The sequence below is a fragment of the Micropterus dolomieu genome, linkage group LG11 (genome assembly GCF_021292245.1).
Source record: "Micropterus dolomieu isolate WLL.071019.BEF.003 ecotype Adirondacks linkage group LG11, ASM2129224v1, whole genome shotgun sequence".
Classification (NCBI taxonomy): domain Eukaryota; kingdom Metazoa; phylum Chordata; class Actinopteri; order Centrarchiformes; family Centrarchidae; genus Micropterus; species Micropterus dolomieu.
The window spans coordinates 355,411-372,773 of record NC_060160.1 but is presented as its reverse complement, the minus strand read 5'-3'; the positions used below and the strand labels follow the sequence as shown (position 1 = coordinate 372,773).

At 46.6% G+C, this 17,363-nt stretch overlaps 2 protein-coding genes across 2 annotated transcripts in view; both read left to right on the top strand.

Moving 5' to 3' along the window:
• Window positions 1–10,985, top strand: part of srp54 (signal recognition particle 54) — a 15,018-nt gene extending 4,033 nt beyond the window's left edge. The window contains exons 2-15 of the mRNA XM_046063255.1: window positions 5,682–5,899; window positions 5,986–6,070; window positions 6,276–6,380; window positions 6,503–6,569; window positions 6,735–6,792; window positions 6,871–7,021; window positions 7,110–7,258; window positions 7,367–7,467; window positions 7,580–7,666; window positions 7,810–7,883; window positions 9,285–9,393; window positions 9,585–9,755; window positions 10,099–10,194; window positions 10,394–10,985. Of these exons, the coding sequence (XP_045919211.1) occupies window positions 5,682–5,899; window positions 5,986–6,070; window positions 6,276–6,380; window positions 6,503–6,569; window positions 6,735–6,792; window positions 6,871–7,021; window positions 7,110–7,258; window positions 7,367–7,467; window positions 7,580–7,666; window positions 7,810–7,883; window positions 9,285–9,393; window positions 9,585–9,755; window positions 10,099–10,194; window positions 10,394–10,485 (1,563 nt within the window). The 3' untranslated portion in view covers window positions 10,486–10,985. The remainder of the gene's footprint in view (window positions 1–5,681; window positions 5,900–5,985; window positions 6,071–6,275; window positions 6,381–6,502; window positions 6,570–6,734; window positions 6,793–6,870; window positions 7,022–7,109; window positions 7,259–7,366; window positions 7,468–7,579; window positions 7,667–7,809; window positions 7,884–9,284; window positions 9,394–9,584; window positions 9,756–10,098; window positions 10,195–10,393) is intronic.
• Window positions 10,986–11,337: 352 nt separating this feature from the next.
• LOC123979350 (mitogen-activated protein kinase-binding protein 1-like) overlaps window positions 11,338–17,363 on the top strand; it is an 8,356-nt gene continuing 2,330 nt past the window's right edge. Inside the window, exons 1-15 of the mRNA XM_046063254.1 lie at window positions 11,338–11,363; window positions 11,514–11,692; window positions 11,781–11,851; window positions 12,517–12,638; window positions 13,455–13,530; window positions 13,625–13,736; window positions 13,845–13,908; window positions 14,133–14,261; window positions 14,672–14,805; window positions 15,061–15,119; window positions 15,208–15,360; window positions 15,453–15,587; window positions 15,758–15,885; window positions 15,957–16,084; window positions 16,791–17,326. Coding sequence (XP_045919210.1) covers window positions 11,338–11,363; window positions 11,514–11,692; window positions 11,781–11,851; window positions 12,517–12,638; window positions 13,455–13,530; window positions 13,625–13,736; window positions 13,845–13,908; window positions 14,133–14,261; window positions 14,672–14,805; window positions 15,061–15,119; window positions 15,208–15,360; window positions 15,453–15,587; window positions 15,758–15,885; window positions 15,957–16,084; window positions 16,791–17,326 — 2,052 coding nt within the window. The remainder of the gene's footprint in view (window positions 11,364–11,513; window positions 11,693–11,780; window positions 11,852–12,516; window positions 12,639–13,454; window positions 13,531–13,624; window positions 13,737–13,844; window positions 13,909–14,132; window positions 14,262–14,671; window positions 14,806–15,060; window positions 15,120–15,207; window positions 15,361–15,452; window positions 15,588–15,757; window positions 15,886–15,956; window positions 16,085–16,790; window positions 17,327–17,363) is intronic.

Genomic DNA, 17,363 nt, shown 5'->3' with positions numbered 1-17,363 from the left:
TTCAAAGATGAAAGCAGGTTCACACTGAGCACATGTGACAGACGTGACAGAGTCTGGAGACGCCATGGAGAACGTTCTGCTGCCTGCAACATCCTCCAGCATGACCGGTTTGGCGGTGGGTCAGTAATGGTGTGGGGTGGCATTTCTTTGGGGGGCCGCACAGCCCTCCATGTACTCGCCAGAGGTAGCCTGACTGCCATTAGGTACCGAGATGAGATCCTCAGACCCCTTGTGAGACCATATGCTGGTGCGGTTGGCCCTGGGTTCCTCCTAATGCAAGACAATGCCAGACCTCATGTGGCTGGAGTGTGTCAGCAGTTCCTGCAAGAGGAAGGCATTGATGCTATGGACCGGCCCGCCCGTTACCCAGACCTGAATCCAACTGAGCACATCTGGGACGTCATGTCTCGCTCCATCCACCAACGCCACGTTGCACCACAGACTGATCGGGAGTTGTCGGCTGCTTTAGTCCGGGTCTGGGAGGAGATCCCTCAGGAGACCATCCGCCACCTCATCAGTAGCCCAGGTGTTGTAGGGAGGTCATACAGGCACGTGGAGGCCACACACACTACTGAGCCTCATTTTGACTTTTTTTAAGGACATTACATCAAAGTTGGATCGGCCTGTAGTGTGGTTTTCCACTTTGATTTTGAGTGTGACTCCAAATCCAGACCTTCATGGGTTGATAAATTTGATTTCCATTGATAATTTTTGTGTGATTTTGTTGACAGCACATTCAACTATGTAAAGAAAGGAGTATTTAATGAGATTATTTCATTCATTCAGATCTAGGATGTGTTATTTTAGTGTTCCCTTTATTTTTTTGAGCAGTGTAGTTAACTACATTTCTCAGTAGCTTGGTGGCAGCGTTGCTGTTTTCTGAATCAAATAGCTTTTCAGTAACAAAGTACTTTTATTGACCGAGTAGCTTCCACACACACTACATTTTCCGAAGCATTTCTGAATGGTCAGTAAGAGACGCCACCGCCGATTTTTAATTTTATTTAAATATACTAGTGGTGCATGTATGAAAGTGGAGGAGCAGTAATGCTAAAGAGTACCTTGTCTTTGAGAGTACTGAGTGGACCATGGTGAGATAGAAAACAACACGATTGTAAATGCCTATTTTAATATACCACTTATAAGAAATCATACTTAAAATGTTTGATCATTTTCTTTCCCTTCTCTCAGTGTCTGCATCCCGTCTTAGCTTATGAGCTTATTTTCCACACAACAATTCAGGTTTATTTACCCACATTAATACATCATAGTGGCTCAATGCACCATATTGGTGATCACTCAATCCTTACTGGATATATTTACTCTAATTACAAATTCATATCACATCAGAGTTCCTGTGTGTGAGAACTGTTTGAAAAAATAAAAACATTCACTAACTAACAAACTATCTAGTAACTGATGCCAACATCAGCAGCAAAAGCTGTTCCAAAATTTACAATCCACAACTTTCTCAATCAAACCTGTAGCCTTTTACAAAAAAGGTTGAATTGAGAGCAACTGGACTTCTGACACGTCCAGATGCTCCCGATTCAACTTTTCTTGGATAACCATGACCTGAATGAATCTTTACAGATGTGTAGGTTTGTCTAACCCTCTTGTTCTCCCTCTCAGCACAAGAATCACAGGGGGTTCAGTGGAGCCTGAAGATGATCTGCAGTGATGTTTTTAATAAACCAAACATTAAGCCAGTGAAGTGTTCTTTCTCTGTGGAAAAAGTACCTGACATATTTTTTGTTGTTTGCCTCTTTAGTGATTGTAAGTTGCTCCTGTTGACCTGAGTCAACATTTTTTCCTCCTCTCCATGTCAGCTGGGAAACCAAACATTCATACTCATTTTTCTGACAGACTGCAGCAGCATCTCCACACAGCACAATAAACCGTGCTGTAGAGTGTTGTAAGACAGTTCAGACACAAACCACTTAACATGCTGTTTTCTGAGTTTATTGGAGATTTATTAAATTAATACTTGGCAATAATTGATGGTCACCTGTCTGTTCTATCTGAAGTCATAAAGATTACATTAGTCATTAAGATCAATTAACCCTGATCCCATGGGATCACTAAAAGGAATGTTAGAAAGGTAAATCTGATCTGAATTTTAAACGTGTTTTCAAGAGCAACACACTTTCCAATGTAAGGTTGGCCAAAAAATGTCAACAAGGTGGGTGATTGTAGCTGTTGTCAAAAATATATGTCTTTCTTTATTAAAAAATTGTAATGTAATGTAACTCCATACACGTGTCACTGTGCTGTGCAAATATTGTAAATCAACGCATTTATTGTATAAATGACCGAAAATCGCTCAAAATCGCCGTTTCTCTCGCTCATTTTCAATTGCCCGCCTAGGACTTCCGGGAACTATCTGCGGTCTCCATGAACATCACGACGGTCAAGCATTTTGGACCCCTGCTGACGCGACTCTCTCTTTACAGGGCTCTGCCTGTATGTGCAGCCGGCAGAAGCGCTTCCTGTGACGGTGACATCATCCTTGGGTTGATGTCTGCGACTTTGCTGCAGGGGAATAAAGACGCGCGCGACTGAGTTTATTTTCTATGTGATAGTTACTGTAACAGCTCTTGTGAGAAGGATCAGGACAGCTGATCTGGACAGCTCGTCCTCTAGTGAGGAGGAAACTTTGATATGTAGAGGCAGAAACTTGTTTCCATGAGATGAAATGAGATCTCTCTCTCTCTCTCAGGCCTATTTCCATAATTGTTTAAGTTGCAGTGTTGCCAGAACACAAATTCACATAAACAATGTATAATTAGTAAACAATGAAATGACATAAAAACTAAAGAAAGAGGGGGGAAAACACTATACAGGCCTGTTACATTGAAAATATGTCTTGCTTTTGACAAGCAGTAGAATATTTCAAAGGAACAATTATTAACCTAGAAAATCTGCACTTCCTGCAAGTGTGTGGGTGTGTGAGAGAGTGTGAGTTCCTTTGATCTTCTTATTGATTATTAACAGAGAGTACAAACCTCGCTAGACTAAACTACAGGTCGTATCAGCGAAATGACCTGACCGGGAGCAGCAGAAGGCATTTCTGAACGATTTGATATATTTTTTGTGTGGATAAAGTTGAAAAAAAGTGACCACTTCGGCGAGTTGAAAAACTGGTACGTTCTGCTCTGGTCAAGAAATTTTTAGGAGAATTTATAGTGGCTCCCAATGGAGGATTTTCTGTCACTCTTGTCCTTTGGAAGATAACAGACACAAATCTATAAGTCCGAGGGATTTACTAAACACATGTGAGGAACCACAACAAAAATACCTACATTTCTAGCATAATTTGATGCCTGAAGAGTTAAAATTGTGGTCAGGGCAGCGAGTTAAAAATAAATTTTTACGATGAAATTTTAAGCTGGCTCCACTCTGACGAGGTCACGTGCTCTAACTCTAACATTCCGCTCCATCCGCTGCCATTATAAACTCAGAAAGTGCTTGAAATCTTTATAAAACTATAATAGAGATGGTGAAAAAAACTGCAGAAGCTATCAAAAAGTTGAATACACGTTTAATAGAGAAAAGATTTGTAAACAATTGACAGTTGAATTGATGAGCCTTTGAAAGTTGAAGTTTTAAGAGTTGAAGATTTCTCCATTCACTTAAATGTTAAAAATTGCACAAAAAGCCTAATAGTTTAAAATGTATAAAAGGTAGAATTTCCTTAAAAAGCTCAACATTGTAATAGTTGAATAGTTTTTGTAGCACAAAGTATGCAGTAAGAGTAGTCAAGCAAAAAACGTACGGAAGAAGAAGAAGAAGATCTAGAAAAGCTATTTCTGAAGAAATTGCGGTGTGAATGCTGTCTGCTGAATGGCTTGCGCTAAACTGAATTGCTGTCATGAACAAATTTGAATAGTATAAATGTATGAAAGATGTGGAAAGTTTTAAGGACTGTAGAAAAGCTGACGCTAAACTGAACTGCTGGCTTTAATGTGCAGAAAGTAGCTCAAGGACTATGAAATCTTGGAAACATGGGAAATGTTCTAAAGAATATGAATAAGATTTTAAAGTTGAATAAAGTTGAATTTAGGAGATGTCTGATGAGCTTGCCGTTATTCCCTCCCTGTGTTACCTATATCCTGCCTACGTAACACGTAGCATCTGCTGCACGCAAAAACTTTGGCTTTAAAACTTCATACAACAAGACCCAAACAAAGACGAGCTGAACGCAAAATAGGTCAGTAACCTGAGGTGAGTGAACATGTTTAGCTCAGAATCGGCCATCTAACGTCAGCTTGCTTCTTGCTTCAGCTACGACCTACGAGAGGTTAACTCCGACTGTCGTTCGTTATGAAAAGATGAATGAGCGTTTGTTTACTTGCCAAACTTGTGGTGGTCGGTTAACGTAATCATTTACGTCCCGCTGGCTGCCGTCACGTTAATTATTACCGTAAGCTAGAGAGAGGTTACAGGTTTCAGTTTTTCCTCCAGGATTTTTCCTCCAGGAGCGAAACCCCAACATGTCTCAGCAGCTCTTGTGTCCATGAGCATGCGATGCACCTTAGAACAGCTTCAAACTGCAGTGTTTCCCAGTTTAATGTGAGCTTTAGATTAATGTTTTGGTGCTGGTTTGGGGGTGCTTCCCAATGAAAAATATGTAACTTCACATCACATTGGGCCGTTATTTTCACCATATCTCTGAACAAATAGTTGGAAAAGCTAAAGCAGATGATAAATAACCAACAGCCAAAGATCAGTCTGATGGAGGAACGACAACCTTTAGATCTGGAGAAAGTAATTTGGTTGGTTCTGATGCTCCACAGTGATTTTACAGCGATGGCACAGCATGTTTTGGGCATCAGCCCCTAAAACCCTGTTAATGTGACCTCAGAATCATTATAGACACGACTGTTCACGTTGCCTTCTGTGACATTTATCTGTAGACATTAATATAAAAAACAGGCAGCGTGAGAAACCTCCTCCCTTCTGAGGTGCATTTTATTTGCACATTAAAATCCAGAAAGAAACGTCTCCTCATGAGCTTAACAGGACGAGTTTGCATCAGTAATTAGCTTCACTAAGCTCAGCTCCTCCAGTCACCTCCGACTGAAACCTGAAAAATAATTGAACCAGTCTGTGCAGGACGGAGCTGCAGGCTGCGCCAGTTTAGTCTCAGTTTGGACCTGATGTTCTCAACATGAACACGTAGGCAGTAATAAAATGCAGCTTCCAGTTACTTTCTATAAATGAGCTAATGTTCTGTAGCTGCTGTAGAAGCTGCTCAGGCTGAAGGGGAGATGTTCGCTAACTCAGCGCTAACAGGCTTCACTTTCCCAGCAGCTGGGAAACAACAGACTTTTCTTGGCCTTGAGAAGCCGACACGCTGTAACAGACACCGGACATTTACTGCCAGAATATTTTCCTCCGCTCGCGTTCACGTCACTTTCTGCCGTTGGACAATCAAACGCTCGCTGCGCAGCACCTGATTCAGAGCGACGCTGCTCTTATATCATCTGTCACGTGTGTTCTGCACTGAAGAGGACAGGAAGCGAGCCGAGCGCTGAGGGCTGCCGCGCTCCCACAGAGTGCGAGTGAAAACATTTGTTAAATGTAAAAGCTCCGTATTTGTATAGCGCCTTTCTAGTCTTTTCGACCACTCAAAGCGCTTTTACATCTACATTCACCGTTCATGCCCAAGTAGCGAATAGTTTAATGATCGGGCTGAGTCCCGGGCCCGCGGTCGGGCTGAGTCCCGGGCCCGCGGTCGGGCTGAGTCCCGGGCCCGCGGTCGGGCTGAGTCCTGGTCCCACTGCAGTCACCTGTCTGTGTTGCAGGTGTTAAATGCCATGCTGAAGGAGGTGTGTGCTGCTCTGCTGGAGGCCGACGTCAACATCAAGCTGGTCAAACAGCTGAGAGAGAACGTCAAGTGAGTATAAAACGCCTGATCCAGGATCTGAACCTGGTCCGGTTCTGTCCAGCAGCTGTGTCTGAACTGTGGTTTTGTCCCTGCAGGGCTGCCATAGATCTGGAGGAGATGGCTTCAGGTCTGAACAAGAGGAGGATGATCCAGCACGCCGTCTTCAAGGAGCTCGTCAAGGTCGGGTCATCAGGCCTGGAAAAGTCCTGGAAGAGTCTGGGAGACAATTATTTTTAAACCTTATAGAAAAATGTGATTCTAAACTTTAAAGTAAAATTTACCTGAGTCATCAAGTAAACTGAGAATTAACTACAGGGTGTGTGTATATTATGTGTACTGTGTGTATATTATGTGTGTATATTATGTGTACTGTGTGTATTTCCAGCTAGTGGACCCCGGTGTGAAGGCCTGGACTCCCACAAAAGGAAAGAACAACGTCATCATGTTTGTTGGTCTGCAGGGCAGCGGGAAAACTACAACCTGCTCAAAGGTGACACGACGCACCTGAGCCATAACCCCGCCCCCTGTCTTAATCCAGATTTAACAGTAGTTTGATGCAGAGCGCCCCCTGCTGTCTGTCTGTCGTCACACTGACTGCTTTGTTTCATGCAGCTGGCCTATTATTACCAGAGGAAGGGCTGGAAGACGTGTCTGATCTGTGCCGACACCTTCAGAGCCGGTAAACACCCCACACGCCGCTTCACCCGACACGCCGCTTCACGCACCTTCAGTGACCCGCCACGGCGCTTCACCTGACACGCCGCTTCACGCACCTTCAGCTTTGGTATTTCAAATGTCTCAGCAGCAGATTTTCATCCTCGATGATCCTCCTCTCTTCTCTCAGGTGCCTTCGATCAGCTGAAACAGAACGCCACTAAAGCCAGAATCCCGTTCTACGGCAGGTGAGTTGGTCCTCGACGCTCACACAGGTGGCGTCCTCTGCGGTCTGCTGAGTGTGTCACACTGTGTGTTGTGTTCAGTTACACAGAGATGGACCCGGTGGTTATCGCCGCAGAGGGTGTCGAGAAGTTCAAAGGCGAGAACTTTGAGATCATCATCGTCGACACGAGCGGGCGACACAAACAGGAAGACTCGCTGTTCGAGGAGATGCTGCAGGTCTCCAACGCTGTGGTGAGTACCTGAACGCACCGCCAGTACCTGAGACAGTCCAGTGTTTTTCTTCACCTCCAGATGTTTCTCTCTTTCTGTGTTTCCATAGCAACCGGACAACATCGTGTACGTGATGGACGCGTCGATCGGTCAGGCCTGCGAGTCTCAGGCCAAGGCCTTTAAAGACAAGGTGGACGTGGCGTCCGTGATCGTCACCAAACTGGACGGGCACGCTAAAGGAGGAGGAGCTCTGAGCGCGTAAGACCCGTCGTGATGTCACAGCTCTGTGTGATGTCAAAGTGACTCTTCTTCTGCTGCTTCCTGTCGGCGTTGTGTTGACGTTCTTCTTCTGCTGTTTCCTGTCAGCGTGGCAGCCACCAGGAGCCCGATCATCTTCATCGGAACAGGAGAACACATCGACGACTTCGAGCCGTTCAAGACTCAGCCGTTCATCAGCAAACTGCTCGGTAAACACTCCCGTGGTCACGCAGCACCTGATGAATTCTGCTCTTATTCAGATATGTGCAACCTGCAGTAAATAACATGTTGTTTCCATGGAAACGCTCCTCTTCCTGTCAGGGATGGGCGACATCGAGGGTTTGATTGACAGAGTGAACGAGCTGAAACTGGACGACAACGAGGAGCTGATCGATAAACTGAAACACGGTGAGATGTGACACGTTGCATTGTGGGATTGTTAGACGTGTTAGCAGAGCTGAAATTTAACTCAAGTGGAGGAGAGTAAAACTAGTGGAGAACACGCGTTGCATTATGGGTATGATCACTGACCTGTGACCTCTGACCTCCAGGGCAGTTCACCCTCAGAGACATGTACGAGCAGTTCCAGAACATCATGAAGATGGGACCCTTCGGACAGATCATGGTAAACGCCAAACTCTGACCTCCAGCTGACTGACTACGGAATCCCGCTTATTCAAAGTCTATGGGGAGCGGCTACCTTACTGCACAAGGCATGCTGGGATACCTGGCGACGCCTCCTAAATGTATGCAGTGGGCGTGCACCGTACGGATGCGTTCACACAGAAGTGCACCGCGGTGACGTAGAAAGTCAAAGCAACACAAAATATTGAACTGAAAGATCTGAGGGGCGGAGCTTCTGCTCGCCACAGAGCAGAGCGGTCCCTGCTGTTATCAGGTCTGTTACCTGATTCCAGCCATCGTTGTCGTCGTCATCGTTGACCCTGATGGATCCAAACTCCATCCAGAAAACGAGCGTTTCAGAAGTTGACCGACCCGACAGAGCATGACTTCATGTTTTTGACAAATCGCATCATGATGTCGTTACTTTGATCCGTTTATTGAAACTAAGGCTGCGTTCAGACCGCAGGCCTTAATGCTCGGTTTGTTTTTGTTTGACAGTTCACATTATAGTTTAAATGCGGTCCATATCAGACTCCAGCGTGAACTGTCCGCAGCCTGAAAGAAGAACACGACGTCACGCGGCAGCAGCTGTTGCAGGCTGCAGAAGTAAAGAAGGAGCGACAGAGGTTAACTCCGGTTAGCTCGCGGAATACTCCCGTTTTTTTTAAATTGTCCTCTTGTGGCTCACATTTCTCCCGAATTATGACGAGTGTCACGACTTTCTGTTCATTTCTTTACGGTTTCTGGCGCTGGACAATGCAACTGCCCCACAACTCCCCCCACTGCGTCCGCTCAGACAGGCAGCGTGCATGTAACTCAGAAGAGCTCCGGTCTGCTGGATTTCAGGTGTAAGAAAGGGAATCTGAGCAGATGACGGCGAGTTAGAGGGCGAAGAGAGCCACATCTTTAATTATGGCGTTTTGTGGAGCTTTTCCGTTGAGCGCGGCTCCGTCTGCAGCAGAACAGCTGCTCTACAGTGACGTCAAAGTCGCATCAAATGCGACCTGAGAGTCCAGACTGAGGTCGCATTTAAAAAGATCCGATCTGGATCAGATTTGGACCACATGTGGAAGCGGTTCCATGTGACTCGGCCTGTTCACGCTGTCAGAAAGATCTGAGTCACAGAATCAGATTTGGGTCCCTTTGATCTGCAGTCTGAACGCAGCCTCAATCACAAACACAGGTGATCCAGCATCAAACTCTCTGTGTGAACACACCTGTAGACTAGACGGTCACATGACATACAAAGGCCTAAGTCATGTGACCTTGGAACACATTTAAAGTCCCGAGTTTTGAGGCTCGAGACACGTTTACATGTTTGTAGGAAGCTTGTTGGTTGTTGTTTGAAACCCTGAAGTAGCCGACTGATGAACTGTTCTGTTTCTGTCTGCGATGCGTTCAGGGGATGATTCCTGGTTTCGGTACCGACTTCATGAGTAAAGGAAACGAGCAGGAATCAATGGCCCGACTGAAGAAACTGATGACCATCATGGACAGCATGAACGACCAGGGTAACACTCTACTGACATCAGCAGCATGCTAAGCTAAAGCTCGCTAACCTCAGCGAGCTTGTTATCAGATAAGTTGACAGCGTTGATCAGCTGCAGCCCCAGAACGTCTGTGTCAATCCTTACTGCTAAATATTATCAGTCTCCTCCCTGTACTGGTTTCACTGGGTCATGATCTCCGTCTGCCTCCTCAGAGCTGGACAGTAAAGACGGAGCCAAACTGTTCAGTAAGCAGCCCAACAGGATCCAGAGGGTGGCCCGGGGGTCCGGGGTCGCCACCAGAGACGTCCAGGAGCTGCTGACTCAGTACACCAAGTTCGCCCAGATGGTCAAGAAGATGGGCGGCATCAAGGGGCTGTTTAAAGGTAACGTGTTAGCATCTGGCTAACGGCTGCCGTTTCCCGTCTCTGAATCCTTCTGCTGCGTTCATCTGTCGGCCGCCTGAGGCCAACGCCGCTTTTATTCATCATGGCTGAGCACGATGCTCCACGATGACTCGTTCTGACCACAAACCAAAGAGATCCAGTTGACTGTGACACCGGAGGCACAAGGAGACCTTCACGTTTCAGAACTGTGTTCTTAAAGAATGACTCAAAGCAATGAATCGATAATAAAACATCTGAGATAAAATTTAATCTATGAATGTTGTAGCTTTAGATTTTATCTGCGGCTTTGAACCTGTCCTGACGTGTGTTTGGCGTTTTCCAGGAGGAGACATGTCGAAGAACGTGAACCCGTCTCAGATGGCCAAACTGAACCAGCAGATGGCAAAAATGATGGACCCCCGAGTCCTGCACCACATGGGTGAGTCCACCTGGTCCATCACACCTGCAGGAGGATTCTTACAGTGTCGGGACTTTATTCAGACGTGACGCTAACACGGGAATAGTAACATGTTAGACCCCCCCCGCCCCCCCACAGATCAGACTGACACCTGGTCCAGTTGACCCGTAACGACATACGGACTAAACGGCGTGTTGTGGTCATGTGCTGTGTGTTTCAGGTGGGATGGCCGGCCTGCAGTCGATGATGCGGCAGTTCCAGCAGGGAGCCGCCGGCAACATGAAAGGCATGATGGGATTTAACAACATGTGACCGCCGACCAACCAGCTGCCTTAAAATATGACACCTTCAAATTAAAGCCCCGCCTCCTGACAGGTGGAGAGGGGCGGGGCTTAGAGAGGGGGGAGAGAGAGCGAGCAGGAAGTGTAGAAAGAGAAAATAAAAACAGGATGTTTGGGGTTTGATTCTGTCCTCTGCTGCTTCACACCGAAAATTTAAAAAAAACACTGATTTAAAGAAGCAGTTCGTCATTTTAGCAAGTTTCTTCTTCAGGTGTTTTAGAGAAACATCTGACGGGTACCAGATGTTGGACTGCTCCTTTAAACGACGCAGAGGAGGGGGAGGAAGATGAGCTGGTTGTTTTTGGGCTCGTTAATTTAATTCTGTATAAGATGTTTGTGTATAAGATTTAAACGGATCAGAGTCTGTCCTGATTGGCCAGGAGACGCCACATGGTGATGATGATGAAGATAACATTAGTTAGTGACAGTATTTTTGTCATATAATAAAAATTTGTATTGCACCATTTTAAACTGCAGTGTTTTTATTACCAGCTGTCTGAGTGAAGTGCAGTCAGGAACCTTCTCAGGTGAGCAGAGGTGAAGGTCTGAGCAAGGAACCCAAACTGGAACCTGGTTCCACAGGAGAGGAGCTTGATAGCTGAACGCTCTGGCTCCTAGTCTACTTTTGGAGACTCTGGGAACCACAAGTAACCCTGCATTCTGGGAGCGCAGTGCTCTGGTGGGGTAGTAAGGTACTATGAGCTCTTTAAGATAAGATGGTGCCTGACCATTAAGAGCTTTGTATGATTTTAAATTCTATTCTGGATTCTATTCTGATGGTCTCGAGCGTTTCAGCCAGAAACCTTCCTGAAGAAGCTGCAGGATGACGAGCGGCCGGGTCTCCTGCCAGTCAGCCGGGACATTTTAGCTGTTCTGCTTTTAGCCTTTATGTAAAGAGAAAAATGAGGCGGTGGGCCGTCAGTGTACAGCAGTACAGAGGCTCGCTGTGTCTGGAGCCTCTGTACTGCTGTACAGATGTTGAAACTCTGCAGCCTGTAGGGGGCGCCGACCACACTTAACTCAGGCTGGTTTCATCTCCGTCTGTCTCTCAGGTCTCCAGTTATTAGCCACGGCCAGTCGGGATCGTCTGATCCACGTCCTGGATGCAGGCAGAGAGTACAGTCTGGTTCAGACTCTGGATGAACACTCGTCATCCATCACTGCCGTCCGATTCGCTGGTGAGTCGCGGCATGTTACAGTTGTTGGTAGAAATAAACTCTGCTGCTGATGTTTCTCCTCTGACGTCACCTTCTTCCTGTCTGTCAGCCAATGAGGGAAAGGTGAGGATGATCAGCTGTGGAGCCGATAAGAGCGTCTACTTCCGCACCGCTCAGCAGGTGAGAGCAACACCTGAGTGATGTCACAAAGTAGCTCTTCTGTTTTCCTGAGTGATAAAACTCAAATCCCTTAACTCACAAAAAACACTGATATTCTGACATTAAAGTGATAAATGTATGCAATAAAATTCACAAATTTGCGATAAAATCACAAATTTATGAGACAAAATAAACAAATTTGCAAGAAAAAAATTTATAAAACTTAAATTTACGAAAAAGTAAATTTATGTGATACTACTAATTGATATTCTCAGATTAAATACATTTTTGTGATAAAACTCACATTTTGTTAGATTCTGAGACTAAAGTGGTAAATTTATGCGATAAAAAGAACAAATTTGACTTTAATCTTGCAAGTTTTGAGATTTTTCTGTGAATATCCCTCCATAATTTCCCCCATAAAAGAAAAATCTACAGTGGCCCTAATACGCCGTGGTAGTTTCCATCCACCGGTTTATATGCACACCTTCAGTTGGCACACAAAACAAATTTCAGAAATTTAGAAGTTAGCTCCACCAGCTGTTTATCTCCATTATCCAATCAGCTGCCGTAGATGCAAACAAGCAGCATGTCACGATGTCTTTCCTCGAAATTCAGTTACAATTGGAGCCAATTTTGGATTAAAGTTTGAGAAACAGAATCTGTTTTGTTTCCGTCTTTCGCAGATGGAGGAGGGCTTAGAATTCACTCGGACTCATCACGTGGTGAGGAAGACGACGCTGTACGACATGGACGTCGAACCAACCAGGAAGTACGCAGCAGTGGGCTGTCAGGACCGCAGCATCAGGTAACGCACACACCTGTCTGAGAGCGTGCGTGTTAATCCGCCCGCAGCTAAAACAAACATGACGCTTCAGTCTGCAGGCCGGATTATTACCCAGCAGCAGGTGGATTAGGATTAACTGCCATGATGCTTCTTCTTCTCTTGTCTCTCTCTCCCTTCTGGTGCCCTCATTTATTTCTTGACAAACAGCAATACGACGTCATCCCTCAGTTGCTGACCCTTTATCATTACACTAAATGTACAAACTCTGATGGTGCGTTCATGCGCTGTGGGAACCTCGGCCGCCTCAGATTTCAGACAGTCGGCTGGAGAACAGCAGGAAAAGTTTCCATATAGACGTTATTTTATTTAATAAGCTCCATGTTTATTTATTGTTTCCAGGTTTAACATACTGTTTGGCAGCAGAACTCAAATTTCATTTGCATTCATTCATGTGTTCATTCATTCTGGCATGAACGTTCGATATGAATTAGTTGTTAGCTTTATGGTTTCCTGTCCGAGCCTGGTCTGGCTGCTCTGTGTTGACCTGTGAGATCAGGCCGCCACCTGCTGGTCAGAGTAGGAACATACCACACCGTCATATGTCTCGCAGCATTCAAGACATGGATCTGCTGCGGCGGGAAGCTTTAGGACTGACACCACGAAGACAGAGAGCAGCAGTCCGACGCTACGTCCACACAGAAACAACAGGAAAGGGAAGAAGAGGCGTTAGTAAGATGTATTAATGGGATATTTATTCATACAGGAGGAGGAGCTCAGTGTAGCAGAATTATTACGAACCAGACTGTTTCTTCAATCATTTCTTTCCTCCTCCTGCAGGATCTTTAACATCAGCAATGGGAAACAGAAGAAGCTGTATAAAGGCTCTCAGGGCGAGGATGGGACTCTCATTAAGGTAGGTCACATGACCCCCCCCAGTCAGTCTGCTGTTTCATTAGCATTTAGTCCACAGGCGTTAACCTCCTCTTCCTCCTCCTCGTCCTCCTCAGGTGCAGATCGACCCCTCAGGTCTCTACATCGCCACCTCCTGCTCAGACAAGAACATCAGTATATTTGACTTCTACTCCGGAGAGTGTGTGGCCACCATGTTCGGACACTCGGGTCAGTAGATCACCGTCTCATGCGTGGATGTATTGATCCGTGTATCTATGTGTGTACTGTGTGTACTTATCTGTGTGAGTAACGGTTATTTCTCTGTCGGCCTCTCAGAGATTGTCACGGGTCTGAAGTTCAGCAGCGACTGCAGACATCTGATCACAGTCTCTGGAGACAGGCACGTCTTATTTTTCTTAATTTGGCAGAGATGAATGCATTAGACATGAAGTAGGTTACCATGGACACAGGTTTCTAGCCCCTGTCCCTGGTTATGTCAAAACAAACTGATGATCAGTGTGTGTAAACATGAACTTATTTGCATTTTACATCAAAACCTTTAGAAAGATTTCTATGAGAGTACTAATGAACCCTCTGCGCGTGTGTGTGTGTGTGTGTGTGCAGCTGTATCTTCGTGTGGCGTCTCAGTCCAGAGTTGACCATCAGGATGAGGCAGCGACTCGCTGACCTCCGACCTCCCAGCAGCACTCAGAACTCCCAAAATGCACCTCAGCAAAAAGTGGTAAACCTCAGGTAAACGTCGGTCTTGTTTCACAGCTGCTGTCGACACCTGAAGTGTTCAGTGGTCATTTAAGACCTACGCTGACGAATTTCTCACGACTTCGGCCAGCAATAAAAACTTTTGCCGTTTGTAAGAGGAACATGAGGAGGGAGGAATGTACGGTCAGTTTTCTCAACAGGGAAATATTAACGAGTAAGACGGCGACTCGTAGTGTTTTAAACAAGTGAAGAAGGTGATAAAAACAGAAAGTACCTGCCAAGTCCAAACCCTTTACCCTACACACACACACACACACACACACACACGTGTAAATCCCCTTTCTGCTGCCATGTGATTGGCTGATTAGCTATTTGTTTTAGGTGTACCTAATAAAGTGGTCGGTGTGTGTGACAGATATGAGACTAAATAGTGTTTGTTGCAGCAGCAGCGAGGCGTCGTCTGCTCGTGTCGTCACCATGTCGTCTGACAGCGACAAGGAAGAGGAGGAGGAGGAGGAGGAAGAGGCGCTCCGCTGTCCTTATACGGTCACAGCAGGAAGACTGGAGGAGGAGACAGGTCTGTTACCGTGGCTACACGACATGCTAAATTAGAAATACGTTATTGCTCCCATCGAGGAAATTCTTTAAAATGAGAATCGGTGACGTCCAGTCAGTGTTTCTGTGTTTAATCAGAAGCTAACGTGTCTTTAACTGTGTTTAAAGACACGTTAGCTTTTATTCTATTGATAACAGAAACGTGACTCATTCGAGCTTTAAAATGTACACGGACTCGTATTCAGGCTGGAAATGAAAATCCACTGTTTTCCTGCAGAAACGTCTGATGAGAAGTTGGACTCTCAGGACTCTCAGAGCGGCAGAGACAGCAGGAAGGTCGGTGGGCGTTCAACTGAACATTCAGCGCAAAGTGTGAACGTTTGTACAAAGAAACAGCCTTAATGAATAAATGCTGACTCCTCAGGAGGTTCTGGGGGGTCGACTCCCTCGCCGTCGCTGGTCCAGGAGGACGGGCAGCGCGGACGGTGTCCTGATGGTCAAGTCCATGTTGGACCTGAGACTGCTGGACTCGTTCTCCCCCGACAGACCGGAGGAGCAGCAGGCGGAGCAAGAGGAGGTCAGGACACTAACGGATACAAACCAAACCGCTAATTTCTCCTACATGAGCTGAACGTGGCGTTAACCTGACCTTATGTCCGGTCCCCCCAGGTGAAGACACGCCCCCCTGAGGTTAGCACCTCCCCCTGCAGCCAGATGAAGAGGGGCCAAGACGTAGAGGCGGGGCTTCACAGGCCCTATCGGGAGCTGGGGAGCACCGTGAGTCTGCAGGTCACCACTGCATGGGTGAGAACACGCACTACCCAACCTCAAGCTTCACTTACCAGCTTCTTCCGGAGATCTTGACCGTATTTCGTGGTCTTCTTCAGCGAATAGAACTTGCTCGTTGTGACAGCACTAGAGCTTCAGTCACGTGATACGAGCCGGTCAGATGGTGTGTGATTCTGTCTGTCCAGGCGGAGGACGAGGAGGCGAGGACCAATCAGAGGCCAGACTTCATCCGGCTTTCCAATCAGAGCCTAGACAGGGAGAATCTGGTGCTATATCCTGACCAATGGGAGGACAGCGTGAGCCTGGCAGGAAGGTAGGGTGGATCAGGTCAGATTCTGTTTGCGTGAAATGTTCCTGCTTTAAAACCCCTCCCCTTCCTGTCAGTGAGTTCCAGGTGAAGGAGGCGTGTCCTGCTGCAGCAGGTGGACGGCGTGACAAACCCAGTCCAGACAGCGGATGCTCACTGGGATTCAGCTCCAGACTGTCCAGTCCTGTCAGACCTGCAGGAGACGGTGAGACGCAGACAGAGGCTTTTACTTTGGTAAAGGATCCGAGTACTTCCTCCAGATCCACCTGCAGGGGACAGCGAGACGGTTTCAGACCCAGAGTTACTGTCTCACTCGCTTCCCCATGTCCGACAGACTCATTCTCAGTCTCTGTGACAGACGGAACTTTTGCGAGATAAAACTCACAAAATTACAAGAAAAACATGAATTTACGAGATAAAAGTTCTAAATTTGTGTGTACTTTTAATTTGTTAGTTTTATTTCCAAACTTGCATTTCTATAATTTCTACATTTGTGAGCATTTTTCTTGTAACTGTGAGTGTTTTGCCTGCAAATTGTATTATTTTATAATGATTTGATGATTGAATCATTTTAATAACTGTGATGTTTGTTAGTAACATTGAGGTTTTGACTGTCGGTCGGACGCAACGAGCGGCGTGAAGGCGTCTCTTTGGGCTCTGGGTAACCGTGACGGCAGAATCTGTACAAACCAAAGAATCAGTGGACTGATGGAGGGAATAATCAGCTGCAGTCTAATATCTGAGCTGAATCTGGGGAAAGGAAGTATCATAGTACAACAGGGACATTTTAAAGACTTGAAACATATTTATTTTACAGTGTAGTATTAGTACTCGTACTGCAGTTAAGAATCCAAACACTTCCTCCAGTACTGCAGACAGACTGTCTCACCTATAATCTGTCTCTCTGTCAGACTCTGAGCCCACAGAGCCTCTCAGCACAGATGGAAACTCCTCTGAGCTGGAGGAGGATGAAGAGGAGGGAGGTGGAGGAAGAGGAGGAGGAGGAGGAGGAGGAGAGGTCAGGGCCCCTCAGCTCGTCCCTCAGACTCCAGACCAGGAAGCTTTCCTGAAGGAACACTTTGTGACCCTGGCCGACCTCTCAGGTACAGCAGGAGCCCACATCCTGAAACACACCACCACCGTCAGCGCGACACCGTCAGCGCGACAGCGATTACGACACCGTCAGCGCGACAACGATTACGACACCGTCAGCGCGACACCGTCAGCGCGACACCGTCAGCGCGACACCGTCAGCGCGACACCGTCAGCGCGACACCGATTACGACACCGTCAGCGCGACACCGATTACGACACCGTCAGCGCGACACCGATTACGACACCGTCAGCGCGACAGCGATTACGACACCGTCAGCGCGACAACGATTACGACACCGTCAGCGCGACACCGTCAGCGCGACACCGTCAGCGCGACACCGATTACGACACCGTCAGCGCGACACCGATTACGACACCGTCAGCGCGAC